The sequence below is a fragment of the Bolinopsis microptera genome, chromosome 13 (assembly GCF_026151205.1).
Source record: "Bolinopsis microptera isolate Bmic1 chromosome 13, MBARI_Bmic_1.0, whole genome shotgun sequence".
Taxonomy (NCBI): domain Eukaryota; kingdom Metazoa; phylum Ctenophora; class Tentaculata; order Lobata; family Bolinopsidae; genus Bolinopsis; species Bolinopsis microptera.
This window is the reverse complement of record NC_087084.1, coordinates 6,810,379-6,823,712: the sequence shown is the minus strand read 5'-3', so window position 1 is coordinate 6,823,712 and position 13,334 is coordinate 6,810,379. Positions and strand designations below refer to the sequence as shown.

General features: G+C 38.0%; 1 protein-coding gene across 1 annotated transcript; it reads left to right on the top strand.

Annotated features, from left to right (window-relative positions):
* Window positions 1–5,666: 5,666 nt before the first annotated feature.
* On the top strand, window positions 5,667–13,326 carry LOC134824951 (uncharacterized). The gene is made up of 13 exons (XM_063836978.1): window positions 5,667–6,593; window positions 6,800–6,921; window positions 7,210–7,243; window positions 9,739–9,857; window positions 10,001–10,139; window positions 10,356–10,422; window positions 10,618–10,782; window positions 10,925–11,039; window positions 11,244–11,369; window positions 11,633–11,780; window positions 11,971–12,045; window positions 12,323–12,421; window positions 12,664–13,326. Exons 1-13 carry the CDS (start codon window positions 6,561–6,563, stop codon window positions 12,739–12,741), a joined length of 1,320 nt encoding a protein of 439 aa, XP_063693048.1. The 5' UTR covers window positions 5,667–6,560; the 3' UTR covers window positions 12,742–13,326.
* Window positions 13,327–13,334: the final 8 nt, after the last annotated feature.

Sequence of the window (13,334 nt, the reverse complement as noted above, 5' to 3'; positions counted from 1 at the left end):
CGTTTAAAGTATGCGTTTTAGTGCCTTCAAAATCGTATTTATCAGTTACAACACACGGCAACGTCGCTCCCACTAAATCACACGCCAAGGATTTCAAATTTGTTCACAGATAGGCACTGTAGGAAATTTGTATTACTCAATTTCCGAAACAACCCATATGACATGGCTCTTACTAATTCGCTCGCCCAAAAATTGTCACGAGACTTTGGTTTTTATGGTTTTGCACCCGAACAAAACGGTTTTACATAAATCCTAATCCTGCAACCCTAACTAAAACCCTAACCCGAGCTAGCCCTAAACAATCAAATTCGTGTTTTACTATCCTGTCACGTGACCAAAACAGTTTTTTGCCCATAACTCTCCAAGAAACCATTTTTACCCTACGTCATGGGGGATGATTATATTCGGAATCAGCGTCCAAAAATACATCCAACAGGATTAAAGTCATACTTCCCCGAGGAACAAAGCACAAAGGGCGAAAAAACTGTGTCGGACATCAGTTTCACCTAACCATGTGTAGTGCGGGCGCGCTTGTTTCACGAGCGTACTTAATCACTCTACAGTCGATCTTCGAGAATGTTCTAAAAGGGCACCCGACAGTTGAAAACAACTTCAATCGATGTATTTTCGGACGCTGATTCCGAATCACCCCCCATGACATAGGTTTAAAATGCTCCCCTGACGAGATATAGGCGAAAAACTGTCTCGATCACGTGATATGACCGTATAAGGAAGTTAGTCTAATTTCTCGTTAGGGTTAGGGTTTCAGCATATGCTTTTGTTAAGGATTGGGTTAGGGTTAGGGTTGGGATCAGATAAGAGGGTTAGGGTTTCGAATAGTCGTTTAGGACCAGCTAGAGAACGGCTTGAAAAAGTCACGTGACAGTCGAGTGTAGAGTGATTAATTATCATCCCTTGTTTCACAACTGCAAAAGCTCTGGTATTATATATGAAACATTTGTCATGGAGTTGTAGAGGGAGTTATGTGCCTCGCCGGGCTAAAGTAGTGGATGACCTTGCTGTACGGCAAGTTAAACAAGGATCTGAAACTACTAGGTTCCGTACAGACTCAACTCTGCACCCGTGTCAATATGTTCATTATATGCAAGCCTCTTGATTTATAATCACCGAGTCTAGTAATTGTTTAAGAGAGTTCTCTGGCAGTTACGAAACTCGAGAGACTGTGGGATACTGAAGGGAAAGGAAGCAGTTCTAACGAGCTCTTCTCAAACACAAGGAAATAACTTGTGAACTCGTCTAGTATATATGAAACATTTGTCATGGAGTTGTAGAGGGAGTTATGTGCCTCGCCGGGCTAAAGTAGTGGATGACCTTGCTGTACGGCAAGTTAAACAAGGATCTGAAACTACTAGGTTCCGTACAGACTCAACTCTGCACCCGTGTCAATATGTTCATTATATGCAAGCCTCTTGATTTATTACTATGAGTACAGTCTTTACGGTTATATTAGATCAAGTCATCAGTTGTCCATTGTTAAACTTAATGGACTAGCCCGGCGCGCGCTACTTCGAAGAAATAACACGTGTATCAAATTACTCCATTCGCTATAATATAATAAATATATGTAAAGCTCGAAATTTTTCGTAATAGGTCCCCGAAAAGTGTTAGGGTTTTAGCATATGCTTTTGATTCACGACGTCAATTCTTCCCAGCGAGGCCCAGTGCACAGTAGTGCATTTCGCCGATCTACCGAGGTGGCATGGTGGGAGAAAATTCAAATTAAATAGTGCATCGCACTTTAACGGGTGATACTCGTTAAAGCGGCTCCCCCTGTATTATATCGTAAAAACTCTACAGGGGTTACACTATAGTGAAACTCTACAGGGCCTCGCGCCGAGCTGCGAAAAATTGACATCGTCAATTAGTTTACTGGGCGCCGCTCAGCCTTTCATTTCGCCGAATGTTTATGATTACTTGAAAACTAATTACTTGCAAACCAAAACTAACTCGGATCTTAATCCTTTGACATACGTTATTACGTTGCATGCCGTTTTGCGCGCACGAAGTGCGCGCCGCCGAAGGCGGAAAAAGGGGCATACAATGAAGGAAATCGGACTTTTTGGAGGACGCATATTTTGCGTCCCTATTATCCTATTTGACCAAATATGGGATTACTTGATTGAGATGGCGCGCGCGCGCGCGCGCCACCAAAACAGTTAAATGCACTGTTTGCTGTTTTTAACCAAATCACAAATTTTGTGAATTTACTTGGTATCTTTGTACTTTTTTTATTGTTTAAACGACTTTAGTAAGTTATTGTAACCTTCATTCAAATGAAAATTTATATGTTTTAATATTTTTGTGAACTGAAAATTTTGTTCCAAACTGCTTAATTTTTATAACACGAAGCCGCGCACTTTAGATGTAATCTCTCTGATATTTGTGATACGTAACTGCATGTATCAATTAATTCTTAAAGTATAAACAGCTCAAATATCGTTTTACATTTTACAAGCCTGTCACGTGCGCGCTCCTGACAAAAAATAGTTATTTGCTCATAATTCGTCAGTAAGCGATTTTCATGCTATGTAATAGATCTTATTTGAAATTAGCGTAAAAATATATTGGTTGAGCTTACTTTTACAAACCCACAGCTTACTCATAGAACATGGAAACGTATGAGCGTGTACACAGAACGTTCGAAATATAATCGCGCCTCTAAATTTTAACGGGTGACACTCTTGAAAATTTGTTTAAATTATTAAGACTGTCGACGAGTCCAACTCGGCGTGCGTCTTGCTAGCTAGGTTATAATCCTATAACACTAAATTACATGGGCGACAGCAGCAGTTAGCTGCAGTTTCGTTGCACTTAGGTCCCCCTGTGATCGCGCTATAATTAAAATAATTTAGCATCATCGTGCATCTTACCTGGGGACCCTAGGCTATTATGTTCATAGACATATATTCCGCCGAATAGAGATTCGGTGGAATGACTGGCTGAGCGCCGCCCAGTAACGTGCATCATGTAATGTAACCATGCCATATATAAGAAAATTGGTATAATTTCTCGTTAGGGTTAGTCAGTGGCGTAACGAAAGGCCCTGCTGACCCCGCTGTGCAGGGGGGCGCCGTCTTAGGGGGGCGCCAAATCGTCGTTTGAATGTGGGACAATTTCGAAAACTTAGCTAAAGTACTAGCAAAACTGCGCGTTTTGCTCTAGATACACACTTTTTTAGAGATTTTACCGGCGTATTCTCTAAAATCACCTAATTTGTTCAATTTTAGGGAGGGCACCAAAAGGGGAGGGGGCGCCAACAGGGGGGCGCTTTTTTCGGCAGGGGGGCGCCAACAGGCAACGTTACGCCACTGGGGTTAGTAATTAAGAATAAGCATATGCTTAGGAAGCGCCTTCGGTTTGAAATCTTTAGAACAACGGTGATTTCTCTCCGGGGAGACAGACTACAGAGGGGCAAGAAAGAACTTTGTCAATATAGACAGTTTAGATTTGAACTTGGAGCCGCAAGGCCAAGGGTGATTTTCAAAACTTTGAGTTGTTGAAGGGTTTAGTTTTTCTTTTTATATAGGGTCATTGTGACATTATGTGTATATTGTTTGAATAATTTATTATTTAAGACCACTCTTCTTAAATCATTTTAACCACAAAAAAATAAGCATATGCTCCAGTTATTTTAGGGATTTGGTTAGGGGTCAGTGTAGAGTGTTAGGGGTTCAAATAATCCTTCAGGGCCACCTACAACCTAGAGAACGTGTTCAAAAGTTACGCGACAGTGTAGAGTGATTAATAATTATCCGAACATCACACAGGCCAAAGATATTCAGATGCTGTGGGACCCAATGAGCCCCGAACTATTCAATACTTACATCCATGAACTTTCAGAACGTCTGAACAGTATTCTAGACCTCTCAAGTCCATGGCTGAATAATACTGTCCTGACCCACCTCCTGTGAGCAGATGATCTTGTCCTCCTCGCACTTTCGAAAGGAAGTCTTCAGGTCATGATCGGTGAACGTGAGTCATTCTGCAGAGACTGGGGGCTCTCGGTGAGCACCTAGAAAACCGCTATTATGATCTTCAATAAAAGTGGACGGCAACTCAAAGAGAGTTACAACTTTCAGTACATGGGGGCCACGATCCCATCAGCGAAAACATATTGCTATCTAGGGATCACCTTCTCACTGTCGGGCAGCTTCAAGATATCATTCAATCTTCTGCGACAAAAAGCTCTCCGGGTATACTTTGGACTGAAAAGTGAGGTAGACCTCAACAATATATATCCAAGGTCGCAGTACTCAAACTGCTTGACTCCCTCATCCTGCCAGTTGTGTCTTATGGAATAGAAGTCTGGATCAGTAGTAGCTCAGGAATAAAGGCGTTTTCCAGCACAACTGACAATCCAATGCAATCCCTACTGGCAGGCATTGCAGCTGACCCATTCGAAAGAATGCATCTCACCATACTTAAATGGACCCTTGGAGTTGGCAAAACTACATACAGCCGGGGTGAAGGTGGCCATTCAACTCTCGCCAATATTAGCTACTACCAAGTATATTGAGGTGTAGTAAAGAGATATTGGACTATGTTTATTTGACAACAAACATATTTGATTTTGATATTCTCGTAATATCACGGGAATAGCTTTTCTATAAATTGAGCTGTTTAGTTCACAGAAAAGCAGATATGGGCTGCTTTAAATTGATTTTTTTGGAAAAAGTTTGTTTCAGTTACCATTGAAAACCAGTAGTATTTAGTAACTGCATTGTCAACCTCACAGTCTCATTTTGAAACGTCAACTGGTAAAGTCAAATATGTTGTTGTAATTGTTCAAATCTTTAATTTTACACCAAATTATCGAGGTTTTATAACATTTTAGCAGGGTAAGTTTTTAGGTGGGTATTTAAAATTAGTATGTTGGAATTTAAAGTTTTTGATCTCTACTATTATATTATATTTATTGTTAATAAAATGCTCATTGTAGCCAGTTATTTAAAAATTTTCATCATCATCATCACTCTAAAGTCCAAGTACTCATCCTTCTTCTCTTGTATACTTCTTGAAGAGTTTTTGTCCTCTTTGATAAGCAGGTGGGATGTGAAACCCTCATGTCAAAAAAGGTCAAGTATCAAACCCATTTGATACTTGACCTTTTTTGACATAAGGGTCCAAACTCCTCTAGCAGATACGTCAATCCAAGCTTGGTCACCTTTTATAGTCTTGGGGTTGAGACAGTCACCCTCATTTACCTTCTGTAGCTGGGGTTTAACTTTCACGTCATGCTGATAAGGCCAGGCTAGACATATCAGCAAGGGGAGTTTGGAGAAGACTTTTTTTTGCGTATTTTCAACCCCAAATTGCCTTCATATCAGTCAAAAACAATGTCACAGCTTCACACCATGCACAAGAATGAGAAAAAGAACCAGTACATGAACCAAGTGCTACAATTGGAGAAAGGGTCATTCGTCCGGTGAGCAGTGCAAAGTTCTCTCCGTACAGGTTGAACAGTGTTTTGCTGTTATAAAGAGATGGATTAATGTAGGTTCTTCCTTCAGCTTAATGATAGCAAGACACAGATTATCGTTGTTGGGTCAAGCAAGGTACTGCAGTCAATAGAGCTGCTTGGGACAAATCTTGGGACTGGTACTACCATTCGTTTCATCTCAACGGTGAAAAATCTTGGGATATATATGGACAATCGACTATCCTTTGATAACCATGTAGTTGAGTTAAAAAAGAAATGTTTCAGAACCCTACGGAATATAAGAAAGATACGGTTTCTTCTTACTTTCGATCAAATTAAAACTGTGGTTAATAGTCTGGTGGTTTCCTGCCTTGATTACTGCAATGGCCTCTTCTTCGGTGCAACTGAAAAAGTATGGCACCAGCTACAGTTAATTCAAAACGCTGCAGCCAACGCTGTCACCGGTAAATATAAACATGATCATGGATGATGACCTAAAGAAACTCCATTGGCTGGATGTCCGAAAACGTGTGGTGTTCAAGCTAGCACTGCTTGCTCACAAGGCGATTGTAGGATCTGCCCCAGAATACCTCCAAGAAATGTTTCGGTACTCCCATCATGGTCACTCTCTCAAGTTGATTGTTCCACACGCTTCTTCGTTAGCAGGCCAAAGATCTTTCAGCGTGATAGGTCCCAAAATCTTCAACAACCTTCCTCTGTCTGTTCAAAGCTGTTCTACTAGTAACAGCTTCAAATCGGCCCTCAAGACTTATCTGTTCAGTTTATCAACTCAGGATTTGGAAAAACTTTACTCATGAACTCGAGACTCTAGGTTACTGAGTTATATTATTATATCGTGTATTGCCGGGAAGGCTGTTAATTTAGGATAGAGTTTTTGTGGCACTTATCTTTTTGTTCTTTTGTAGTTTTTCTCACACAGCTGAGTAAAAGTTTTTTAACTTAAAAGCAGTGTTTATAATTCAATTTATTATTATTGTTTTAAACAACCGTTTTAAAATAATCATATGCATCGATATTTGATATTCCAGATAATTTTAATAACAATTAAAAAATAGATGTTACAAAATAACAACTTGGTTTTGCAGGGTAGCATGACAATATGATTGATCTGGTCACCCCAAAGTCTTTGAAGGTAATTCTTGTAAACTTTTATTGTATTTATCTTTATATGGCATCTTAAAAACCTCACAAATTTGAATATTATATCAGTGTTCGAAATGTATCCCATTCATTGAGTGATTGGAAAAGATGAAAATTAATGAGGAATTTTTCCGTTTCTGTTATATCCATCTATATTTATCGGATTAACCAAATAAAATTAATGATTATATCCCTCAGAAGAGTGGCAAAAAGAAAAGTACCTCCATCGAATTCGGTATTTCATCAGAAAACGTCTTAAAACCCGATGTCAAAAGGAAACGACAAAATGAAAGTCTGTCAGAGGATCTGAACGAACCTGAGTATGTAAAGTTAAAAGTGCTAACTGCTAGTCACAATTTAATTTGTTTCGGTTAAATTTTCATTAATATTTGATAGTTGATATTTATTTGTCTTGTACTGACTACTGAATAAGTTGATACCTCAGCAAACATTGTCCCTAGATAGTTTAAACTTGTGCCAAGAAAAGTATTGGCCACCTCATTCTGATTACCAAGCACAAATCATAAGAAAAGCGCCTGTAGACTAAGCTATTATTACTTGGTTATGTTTGCAATCTAATTTTAAGTTATTTAATATTTTAATTTCAGGTCCACCACTCCCGATGAAAACTTCATGTTGCCTGTAAGTAATTTTAATACATCCTCCTAAAACGAAACCTTAGCTAGTAATAATGACGTGACGTTACAATTCATCACGTTACAATTTATCACGGCCTTTTTGTACTCGTTCATCTAGCATAGCCTCCTACCCATAAAATCCGGGCAAGGGACGAAAAGGGGCCAAATTTTTTGGCCTCATTTGGCTTATCCTGTTTAACTGCAGTCTAACTGCACGATAGTCCAAATTTACATTCCTCATTGCTAGAATTCATTCCTTGAAACAAATTTTCCAAAAATTGTCCCAGATCTTGTATCTTTTATATTTCTAAAATTTTGTAGGACTTTATCCTTTGACCCTGAAATTGGCACAACATAATCTTGCTGGATTTATCATTTCACATTGCTAGATTTCAATTCTGGGAGCAAACTTCCTGAATTTTTGTTCGATAGAATACATTATGCATCCCTTTTTTGAACTACACTTATTTCGCAAGAGCTGCTTGTACATTTAAAATCGTATTATTTGAATCGTTCTTGAAACTTTGTTTGAAAGTGATCTCTATTGCAAATTGCTCAGCTAGGCCTTTTGCACGTGCAAAATCATCAACAAATTTCGCCATTAGTATCCATCTGCCAAAATAATTTGGACAATATGCAGCCTTCGCTTAAGCGCCATCCTGTCATAAACTTTTCACAGGCATGGTTGACACTGAACTTTTTGATGTTTTTGAAATTCAGGCTGTGGCCAAAGCGTGTGCTAAATCTTAAAACCTCTAAGATTTTGGCCCCCTCATGAAAATCATTCCTACACCCCAGCACCCCTCCCCCCTCCTTCTCGTTTAGTTTATTTGTCTCTTACTGAACGCTAAGATGGGTTCAAACGTTTTCTCATCAAAATATTGAAATACAGTATTTACTAAATATTGGAGTTTAATCCACTGTAAAACTATGTCTTACTCCGCATAATCTGCGTGTCTGTGTTATTTTACTATCTAACGATATCCATACTGCAATGCACACTTCCAGGGACGAATTTAAACCCTTGATGAATTATAATGGTTCTCAGGCTCAAATGTTGATTACTTACTTTAGGTTACTTTAGGTAGGTTCGGCAGGGATCGCTTCTGGACAACAGTATCAAGTACGTCCTCCAATCACTCCTGGCTTAGATCTTTTTGTAGAGTCCATTCCAGAAGAGAATTATTTGTGATGGCGGTATACCCTTTTGTGGGCGGGGTGTCCGGGAAGCCTTTCAGGAATTTAGCAAGGGAGGATTTGAAAGTTTCCAAGACTTGGATTGTGTTAACTTCCTTGGGGAGCAGGTTCCATAGTTTGGCTGCTTTTACTCCAAAAGAGTTTTCATAATGGGTCGAGATTGAGCATTGTGCCTTTTTGTTAAATGCAGGCACAGTGGCCTTTACACCGTGTCGGGAGCTTTCCTTGAACTGCATGTTGATGTCGTTCGGAGCTAATCCATTCATCATCTTCCATGTATGGATTATGATGTATCGTTCTCTGCGTCTCTGTAATGAGAGAAGATTCAGGTTCTGCAGGCGTTCCCAGTAATCAAGGTTCTGGCAGCCACTGATTCGACGAGTGTAGTGTCGTTGGATGCTTTCAATAGCTTCTATATCGCTGATCTTGTCAGGGTTCCACACCGGGCAGCAGTATTCGAGTTTGCTTCTCACCATGGTTTTGTAGAGTGTGAGCATGAGGAAGCGTGACCTATCTCTGAATACGCTAAGGACCCATGACGTCATCGTCCTTGCTGTTTTAGCCATCTGCTGTATGTGAGAAGACCAGGAGCAGTCATTTGACAGGAGAACCCCTAGGTCCCTCACAGTTTTGGCTGGGTCAATAGTTCTTCCATTTGTTAAATTGTAACAGGAATATTGACTGGTGAAGGGCAATTCTCTTAACAGTAATGAATTGTTCAAGCTGTAATTCAATATTTCGAATTTGGCCTCATTTAGTTGCATGTTGTTCTTCAGGGCCCAAGCGATTACATTTAGGAGGTCGTCTTGAAGTAGGCTTTTGGTAGCTAAGTGATACATTTTAATTTCTTTTCGATGTGGAATTACTCTTTTCTGTAAACTTAAGTGGTCAATCCTTGAACTGTCTCCTAGATATAGGATCAAATATGTCGTTTTTCAACGTGACACAAGCTCGTCGATTCTGTTAAGGCTGAACATGACGACTACGTCACACAAACCTGGCCCCATAATTGATGCATTGTTTGTAACGCGCGGAAGGGTTTGCTTAAACAAAGTTTGTTTTCGCGCGGTCTGCCACTGCATGGTTTTTAATCGCGCGCACGTATCAGATCATGGCTAAGCTATTCGATTCCCTTAAATTCGCAAGATGGCGTCTTATTTCACGCCACGTACAGCCGCTTTACACCGTATTCTTTAATATGTACACTGCACTGAGAAATATAACATTCTTTCACATTTCTAACATTAAAAAGGAAACGTTGCTTTTAGAAATTATAGTTAACACTAAAACTGTTTATTGCAGGGCGACATCAAGTTTATAAAGTCAGATAAGGCACTAGAAGTTGACGAAAGTACGATACCCTCAGATTTAGACGACCCTAACAACAGCCTACCACTTAGTAACCTAATCGCTTGTAGAAGGTATTGAATTTTTGATAAACGCATCTTTGAAACCATATTTGTATTGCATTCAATTTCCTTTCTAATCATTCCCTTTCAAGTTAATAAAGTTGAATTAAGGGGCTAATATTTTGCTGAAGAGATAATTCTCCACAACTCTTCAGTAGTCAGGCAGCTCCAGAAAGTGGTCTAAAATGTGTGTGGTCGCACAAGAGGAAAGTCCTGAAGAAGAACAGTAAAACTTGCAGATGTTATTCAGAGTTGGAGCAGCAGACTTTAGCTCGGTTAAACTCTATTAAAGTTGTGAGTAACAACTGCTGGATCGTCGTATTCATTCGACGCATTTTTGTATTGAATGAAGAAAAGTTTAAATTTATTTAATTATATATGTCAGTAGATAGGCATACTTTTAAAGACCATGGTAAAGTAAAGAACCAAACCAGTCATCAAATCATAAAGCGTTTGAAGCTCTAGCTACTTTGTTATCTTTATCCAGGGATAATAATGGTCTTCTTTCAGTTGAAATCCAAGAAAAGATTTGTGGAACACTTCACTGAATTCGAGAAACAGGCATCGGATGTTCAATGTAAGATTATAAGTAATAGTTTTGTAATTGAGTCTCTTCCCTTAATCTACAATAAATCTGATTTGTCGCATCCTTTATATTTCCGTATATAGCTGACACAAATATTTACCGATAAAGTGCTGTATAAAATGTAACTAAGCTATTTATTTATTATTTATATTTATATTTATTTAATTAATAATTTCACTCCTTTAGGCGAGTATCCGTACTGTAAGCGACTTGATCCAGTTCCTGCGTCGCAACGTACAGTTTCCTGTAAGCTGGTGAAGAAGAGTAAACGACACAAGTTGTGTAAGAAAACACGGACATCTCAGCTGCTTGTTGGGAGTAAGAGGGTCAGGGGTGAGGGGCTGAGAAAAGGTTCGTCACAATTCCAAGTAGTTTACAGGATTAATACGATTAATAAAACTAAAATAGTTTAACCTTAATTAAACTATGCAATTATATGAAAATTTGTGAGAGAGATGTTCTGCGTGATTAGTAAATTAACTAATTATTTCAGTGCGTTTGTCGTCGTACTTTATAAACGAAGTGGTGAGGTTAATGTTGGATAACCCGACCGTTTGGTGCCTGGATACTCTCAACAGACTACTCAAAACTAAACAACTTAATTCTAGGTATTTTATTGATTTATCAAAACTAAACAACTCAACTGTAGGAATTTTTAAATTTATAACTGAAAACCCTTTTTTTTGTGAAACGTTTTTCAAGAAAAGTGAATCACACTGTTAGAGTGCAACACGTCGTTACAAAATTATAACCAATCGAAACTCTCCCAGCACAACACGTGACTATTCTTGCATAACACGTGACTATTTCAGCATAACACGTGACGTGGCTCGTGTGTTTCTGGACAGACAAGATGTGCTCGGTTTACAAAGTTTGGTCAGAAATACCCGAACTTGCAGCGAGAAACATGTGGCGGAGGTCATACATTCTGTACTTATGTGAGTCACGGGTTCTAACCGTTACTTTGGTTACTTAAGTTTATTAAACACTAGACATTCTCTTCTTGTTTGACTATATTAACAACTTACTAACACCAAATTAACAACTTATTAACAACTTACAAACACCATATTAACAACTTACTAACACCAAATTAACAACTTATTAACAACTTACAAACACCATATTAACAACTTACTAACACCAAATTAACAACTTACTAACACCAAATTAACAACTTATTAACAACTTGCCCCTCCAGGAGTCCGGTATTCTCCCCTACTAACAAAGTAGATGGTAAAGATAAGCACACTCTGGACCAAATGTTGGGTGTTTTGCTGTCGCTTCCGTTTGAGAGCTCCGCAATGAAGCGAAATATAAAACTGTTTATTACTCCTCAGCAGGCTAAGGTTTATAATGTTACCAACCTTCAGTAATTAATTGTATTATTTAAGTAGTTTGTACAATTTTATTGATGAATCTGTTCTCATGATACTTTTAATGAGAACAATCGAACTTTCCACGTTGTTTTGTATGTATACTATACTGTGTATATAATGGAATTATAAAAATAATATAAAAAAACTCCTCGTATTTCAGGTACTACTGACCTTTATTTACGAACAACTTCTCAATTCGAGACCTGTTCACTCAGCACGGCCTACATTTGATCAGGTTTGAGAGCAGCTGTTTTTCTTTTTCCAATTAATAATTTCTGTGGTTCGAAATAGTGCTAAGCGCAGTTGTAGTGATTGTAACACACACGTTACACACGGTTTACAGTGTGACGCCTGGATTTCGAATATTAACAATAATTTCTCAAGAAAGTCAAAGGAAGGCTCATCAATTCTGAGCGTATGATTTATCTTAATTGTTAACTTATTGATCATATTATACAAATTCAAACTAAAATGATAACTAATTTCATCATATTAAACTAATCGTTTTACAGGTTGTACATTGGTGCGACTCTATAGTCGAGGTGTACTTTTCAACTCTCGTTACTGAAACGGAGCTCGTCAGAAAAATCAACAACTCCATCAACCAACATGTGAGTGGTTTTTATTGAATTTAATTACTAATTACATTATTATATTAAATTATTTCAAGGGTGAAGCGACTGATTTCGACGTGAATCACCATTTAGTCTCAAATGACCCCAACTTTAATTTAATACACACAATCAGTATTTTGTGCATTGTGTTTCTTATCAGCTGTTATAACAAGTTTCCACTCCATAAATTTCCTTATTCCGACTTTAAAATCGCTAATTTTAATCCTTGAATATTTCAGATACATTCCTGTCGCAGTATGTTTGCTCTGAATGAATTCCTCTTCCGAATAAAGCATTCCAAAAAGTTCAGTCACTGATAAAATATCGCGCAATTAAAAAGATAAAATTTCTGGGTTTTATCTTTAAATTAAAGCGGATTTTCCTAAAACAGACAGTATCCTTTTTTCCAAAATAAGTTGTTTATAAAGTTTAGCGGTCATTATTAATTATTAGATATTAAATGCGAGATCAAAATTGTTACCACAACCGATATATTTACGAGGAGTACAAGTTTATCAAGTCAAAACCTAGATAGTATCTAGATAATACCTAGATACTATCTAGATTTTATATATACATAATAAGGAGCAGGTGGTTTCAAAAGATGTTTGCTCGGACCAACGGTAGAAATTATTTTATTATATTTTACTGTACAGTTCATTGGCACAACTTTTACCACCACTACTAGTTATAGAATTAGAAGGACGGCATTTAATCTAAATTATTTTAGGTGACACTTTAGTTTTTGACGGATTACATTATCCAACGTTTTTTGGAAGAGATCCGCTGTTTTAAATTGGGCTATTTTAATTTTTAGAGACTGTTGAATTGAGCTTATTTTATATAGGGACATCCATTTGTGACTCTTTTTATCATCATAAACGGTAATTTATTCATTTAAACTGAAATT

Excerpts from the sequence above, each read along its gene's own strand:
- LOC134824951 (XM_063836978.1), top strand. The coding sequence starts at position 6,561 with ATGATTGATCTGGTCACCCCAAAGTCTTTGAAG. Across the intron at positions 6,594-6,799 it reads TCACCCCAAAGTCTTTGAAG|AAGAGTGGCAAAAAGAAAAG; the intron begins GTAATTCTTGTA and ends TATATCCCTCAG. Across the intron at positions 12,422-12,663 it reads ACAACTCCATCAACCAACAT|ATACATTCCTGTCGCAGTAT; the intron begins GTGAGTGGTTTT and ends TGAATATTTCAG.